This window comes from Salvelinus fontinalis, chromosome 29 (assembly GCF_029448725.1).
Source record: "Salvelinus fontinalis isolate EN_2023a chromosome 29, ASM2944872v1, whole genome shotgun sequence".
Taxonomy (NCBI): Eukaryota; Metazoa; Chordata; class Actinopteri; order Salmoniformes; family Salmonidae; genus Salvelinus; species Salvelinus fontinalis.
Window position 1 is genome coordinate 39,421,049 of NC_074693.1, and position 6,000 is coordinate 39,427,048.

General features: G+C 39.0%; 1 protein-coding gene across 1 annotated transcript; it reads left to right on the forward strand.

Moving 5' to 3' along the window:
• Positions 1 to 1,071: 1,071 nt before the first annotated feature.
• LOC129827968 (tryptophan 2,3-dioxygenase A-like) lies at positions 1,072 to 5,741 on the forward strand. The gene is made up of 12 exons (XM_055889288.1): positions 1,072 to 1,179; positions 1,362 to 1,467; positions 1,645 to 1,735; positions 2,019 to 2,089; positions 2,606 to 2,733; positions 2,837 to 3,023; positions 3,151 to 3,258; positions 3,375 to 3,486; positions 3,605 to 3,662; positions 3,748 to 3,827; positions 4,347 to 4,437; positions 4,570 to 5,741. The coding sequence occupies exons 1-12, from the start codon at positions 1,142 to 1,144 to the stop codon at positions 4,742 to 4,744; spliced, it is 1,245 nt and encodes a 414-aa protein (XP_055745263.1). The 5' UTR covers positions 1,072 to 1,141; the 3' UTR covers positions 4,745 to 5,741.
• The last annotated feature ends 259 nt before the right edge of the window (positions 5,742 to 6,000 follow it).

Consider the following 6,000-nt stretch of genomic DNA (forward strand, 5'->3'; position numbering starts at 1 on the left):
CAATTATCATTATTTATTTGTATGGAGTTGCATAGGCAGGTGTGTACAGTAATTAAAGTATAGGTACACATTGCTATACCTACCACTAGTAGGCCCTATAGCGAATTTGATTTGTGAGTTGTGTAACATGTTGACATTTATATATCATATCTATAAACAAACTGAAATATATTGTGGCTCACTAATGAATTACAGTTATTATACGAGTTCTCACTTGTGAGTTTTTTTGCAAATTCTTGAAAATTGCAAATGGGTAGTTGTAAGTAGGCTACTATGTAACAACTGTACCTATACTGTAATTCCACTTTACCCACACAATGTAACTACTATGTAAATACTACTAGGTAATTAGATACACGTTTTGTAGTGTGACTGATGTGGTTTATCCATTTGTCATCTAGGAGAAGAAAAAAACAGCAGTGCTGAATGCCTGCAAAACCTGTCGATGTCTAGGGAACACCAACAGGAGCTTCAACAGACAATTATGGACGGCCCAGAATAGTAGATCAAAGGTACAGCTATGTCAAGGTTGTGTCAATGAGGTTCTCAGAAAACAAAATACATAAAAACTATCACATTTCAGCAAGTCAAAGGATGACTATGGCTTCGATTACACATTAACCGAACTACAAATATTGAAACACTGATTCCCTGGTAGCCCATTGCCACAGTTATACTCAAATAAGTGGCAGTTCATTAGAGTTGATGCTCTATTCAATAACATCTGCTTCAGCCTACATCCTCATAGATGTTTTTTTGACAGTGTCGGATTGTCAGTGTCGGGCCTTCGTTAGAGCTGTCAAATCCACAAGCGGCTCATTGCATTATACCTAAAGCGGGCATTGCCATTGGCTGCACGGAGTCGCATTAATGACATAAATATGTTGTGGTTGATTGCGAACATAGGTTGCTAAAATGTCTGTTTAATTTGGAATGGGCCCAGTGACCTTGTTATCGAAAAAAATTAAGTTCATCCAGTGAGTTCACCTAATAGAAGGCAAACACGAATGGTTCAAATGACGCAAATGGAGGTGGGCCGGATGTTGAACTAGCCTATAAGTACTTGGGTTTTCACAGAGTTTGAGTAAACCAACGGAATTAGATAACATTTTTGCTTTAATTTTGGATCATTTGGATAACCATGAGTGGTGGATGTCCATACTTCGAGAAAAGGCACTTGTACGTATTCATTATTGCGTTTCAAATTCTGTTTGTAATTTTAAAAAGAAATTGTAACAAAGGCATCATATAACGATTCTAAATAAATAAATAAATGCTATAGTTATATGAATTATTATTATTGATAATTGTATGCCATTAGCTAATCAATACCATTTACATTTGTCTTTTTCATTCCCAAGGCTATTCAAGAGCAAGCTGCATCTAGAAGAGGAAGTGGAAGATGACTCTCAAGAAGGAATCAACAAGGCCAGCAAAGGTGGCATCATCTATGGTGACTACCTTCAGGTAAAGCATTCACCATCGTCATCTGGTTTAATCTAACTTCATCTTCTACAAGGTTTTTGACATGGTATCTTTTTTCTGCGGATAGAAGCTATGGCCAACGTAAGGGATGGAAATGAAGTACAATTTTAATTAAGGGTTAGCTGTAGTACTAAATGAAAAAAATGTGTTCCATTATAGCTTGACAAGGTCGTGACGGCCCAAGTTCTTCAGAGTGAACTGAAGGGGAACAAAATCCACGATGAGCATCTTTTCATTGTCACACATCAAGGCACAGTATATGTTTGTGGTCAAATATAATCAAGATGTGAGAATCAATAATGGAATTGTAATCGTAGTATGCATGCATTCCCTTATCACAGGGATTGGGGTCTGTTCCATTTGAAATCCAGTCAATTCAAGAAATGAGTTTAGCCTTTAATTGTAGTTGCGCCTACTTGTGGAAGACTTGGAATAGCAATTCACTATCAACTTTCCATCAACAAATGATCAATTACATTGCAATGCAAAGGTGGGACATTATGATTCATTGCCTTTTTATCATTTTCTTTCAGCTTATGAACTCTGGTTCAAGCAGATTCTATGGGAACTGGATTCAGTGCGAGAGATTTTCATCAGTGGACATGTAAGCAAGAGTACACTGGCAAACATTTTCTTTGTGTAATAAAAGTTATACAATTGTTGTTTTCAATCCCGGCAAATTGTTTTTCTTTTCTAAATATAACCTTTATTTAATTAGGCAAGTCAGTTAAGAAAAAAATTCTTATTTACAATGACGGCCTACTGGGGAACAGTGGGTTAACTGCCTTGTTCAGGGGCAGAAACAACATATTTTTACCGTGTCAGCTCAGGATTCGATCAAGCAACCTTTCTGTTACTAGCCCAACGCTCTAACCACTAGGCTACCTGCCGCCCCAACATATAATTCATAAACGCTTAAAATACAATATGAATCAGTTTTTTACCTCATTAAGCCATGACATTTTAACAATGTCAATGACCTAAGTCTTTGTTTGTTGGCGTGAAAAGGTGGGCTTTTTGCTGTCCAATGCAGTACAATTGCAGGGACCCTTTTTGCATCAGGAGCGCCCCCTAGAGGCCAAAAAGTTAGAGCTCATCTTTAATCGTAATGTTTCACCAGGTCCGCGATGAACGTAACATGCTGAAGGTCAACACCCGCATACACAGGATTGTTATGATCTTCAGGCTGCTGGTCGACCAGTTCGCCGTACTCGAGACGATGACCGCCTTGGACTTCTATGACTTCAGGTAAGCCCCATAGATAACCCCTGGAGAATCTTTAGCTTTTATAAACCTTATAAAATGATACCCTCTTTACATATTTAACACGCATTACTTTTGTGTGTTGTAGAGAGTACCTGTCCCCTGCCTCCGGGTTCCAAAGTCTCCAGTTCCGTCTGTTGGAGAACAAGATCGGGGTCCTTGACAACCTGAGAGTCCCCTACAACAGGCGCCACTACAGGGACAACTTCAAAGGACATGAGAGTGAGATGCTGCTTAGATCTGAGAAGGAGCCATGTCTGCTGAAATTGGTGGAGGTGTGTGAAAAGCAACAAAAAAAACTGAAACATTTTAAAATAGACCCTGTTTAAATACTTAGCAATGTTATTTCCCACACTTGATATTATAGCACTGTTGAGCAATACTGTTTGTTGTTCTATTCAGAAATGGCTGGAAAGAACCCCAGGACTTGAAGAGGATGGGTTTAACTTTTGGGTTAAACTGGAAGCCAACATCTTTGAAGGATTGAGTCTTGAAAAAAATAAAATAGAGGTATGGGCTGTTTCAAAATAATCTAGTACCAAAAACTCACAGCATCGCTTCTCATTAGGTGACTTAAAGATAAAATAATCTGACCAAAAACGACAAGATTTTTTGTCCTTTGGCAGAAAATGCAAGACTCTGAGGAGAAGGAGGAGATGACGGAAGAGATGACGAAACAAAAAGAGCTATTTACTTCTCTGTTTGATGTCAAAAGACATGAGCATCTTTTGGGCAAAGGTGAGTGTTTAGCACCTAGCGCCAACACAAACTGCCTCAACAATTCACTCCCAATAATTAGTTTCAAACTACAGAACCCAGGTCTAAGAAACCATCACACTTCCTGTTGTTTAACCAGGTGAGAGACGGATCTCCTACAAAGCTCTCCAAGGAGCTCTGATGATCTACTTCTACAGGTAAGAAGGGTTTCTTACAGTTATTTTAGACAGGCTTGTGTTTGTTCACCATTTGAGATGTCATTACTACATTGTGGATTGTTAGGGAGGAGCCCAGGTTCCAGGTTCCCTTCCAACTCCTGTCCAACCTGATGGACATTGATACCCTCATGACAAAATGGAGATGTAAGTAACACCAAAACATATTGTACGGAAAGAATAGTTTACTTCACCACATTTCACTCAATCACTGTCTGCATGTACAGGTTTCCCTTACACCATTTGTATTTTCTACTAGATTACATGCTTTGTGAACTGTTTAGACCAGTGGTATTCAAAGTCAGGGTCGCGGAGGGAACTGCAGTGGGGTGAGAAAAATAAAATTAAAATGAAGACTGCAGATTATTATTGTATGGGATCAATATACAAATGTTTTTGAGAAAGATAATTAGAAAAGGATTGAGTAAATAAATTTATTTTCATTTTGATAAGATATGAACATGTAATGAATTGAGGTTATTTGTTAATGTAAACAATTTTAGGGTTGTCATTAGATTTGGGGTTGGGTTGTGAGAAATTCTTGGGGGGACAAATGGTGTCCCCACCGAAGAAGTTTGAATACCACTGGTCTAGACTATAATTTCACTGTCAATTGACCTGGAACAGTTATATTAACAAGTGCAATATTTATCCTATGTGTCTCAGACAACCATGTCTGCATGGTGCACAGAATGATTGGCAGCAAAGCAGGCACTGGAGGCTCATCTGGCTACCACTACCTGCGCTCTACTGTCAGGTATGTTACGTCTGTCATATATGATAAGTTATTGAAATAAACTGCATCCAAATCTAGAGTTACTATCAAGCATATCATTATATACCCCTTCAAGAAGGAGCTAAGTAGGTGTTTTTCTCCTCTCTCACACAGTGATCGCTACAAAGTCTTTGTGGATCTCTTCAACCTGGCCATGTTTTTGATACCTCGGCATTGGGTGCCTAAACTAGACCCCAACGAGCACACCTTTCTGTTCACCGCAGAGTACTGTGACAGCTCCTACTGCAGTAGTGAGGATTCAGACTCGGACACTGTCTCAACTGTCTAAAGTGGTCAGTGCAGACTGAGGAAAGTTGCCAATGAGAAGAAGCCCCTTTAGACTTAAGGAACATCTACATAATCTAGAGTGTCATATAAGCTAGCTATGACCTGGTAAAGTCTCACCTACACCAATAAAGGGACAAGTAACATACTATGTCATCACAACCACACAGGCGTCCCTTCCCCCTCAGAACAGAACCGCCTCAATGTGTTGGTGCATGGACTCTACAAGGTGTTGAAAGTGTTCCACAGGGGAATGCTGGCCCATGTTGACTCCAATACTTCCCACAGTTGTGTCGAGGTGGCTGAACGTCCTTTGGGTGGTGGACCATTCTTGATACGCACGGGAAAATGTTGAGCATTAAAAAAACAGCAGCGTTGCAGTTCTTGACACAAACCGGTGTGCCTGGTACCTACCCCGTCCAATGGCACTTAAACATCCCGTCTTGCACACACACACACATACAAAATCCATGTCTCAATTATCTCAAAGGTTATAAAATGTTTTTTTTTTTTTTACCTATCTAATCCCCTTCATCTACACTGATTGAAGTGGATTTAACAGGTGACGTCAATAAGGGATCATAGCTTTCACCTGGTCAGTCTATGTCATTGAAAAAGCAGGTGTTCTTAATGTTCTGTATACTAAGGGTGTAGTATATAATATTGTGCTGTATTTAAAGTATGAAAAGGTGTGATATAATCCTGTACATGGCCTAATGAAGGATAATCATGAACCCTTCCATGCACTTGAGTTATACTGAATGTGTACCCTAAAGAAGTGTATTGTTCATCTTTTTTAGAGTAATATTATGTTTTTGTACAGTACTTCGATATTGGTGCATTAGGTGTTCATGTGATGTTAGAGAAATGATATGTAGACTTTATTCAACACGTAGTGATAACATCAGCAGAGAAATTATCACATGACTTCAAAGTAATATATTTTTGTATCAGAAGAATATAAAATATATGTCTCAATAAAAACATGTTATTGAAAAGTCCATGGGAATTGTCTTAAAGGATTCCTTGAAGGATTGATCGAGAAGTTGGCAGTATAGCGAACACATGAATCCCTTGAAAGAACAAATGTCATCCATGGCTCACAGGAAGATTGAAGTCACATTCTCCAATACCTAAAGAGAGGAATGAGGATGAAGAAAAGGGGGAGAGTTTACATAAACAATCACATAGGTCACCTAAAGGCTAGATTGTATCAGATCCGCACCAGCCGGACACCCGCATAGCAGTTATTTAGGTGGT

What these genes read in the sequence shown, in the direction of transcription:
- LOC129827968 (XM_055889288.1), top strand. Translation starts at nt 1,142, where the DNA reads ATGAGTGGTGGATGTCCATACTTCGAGAAAAGGCACTT. An exon ending in TTGGACTTCTATGACTTCAG is followed by an intron (nt 2,734 to 2,836) that starts GTAAGCCCCATA and finishes TGTGTGTTGTAG; the next exon opens with AGAGTACCTGTCCCCTGCCT. An exon ending in CCTCATGACAAAATGGAGAT is followed by an intron (nt 3,828 to 4,346) that starts GTAAGTAACACC and finishes TATGTGTCTCAG; the next exon opens with ACAACCATGTCTGCATGGTG.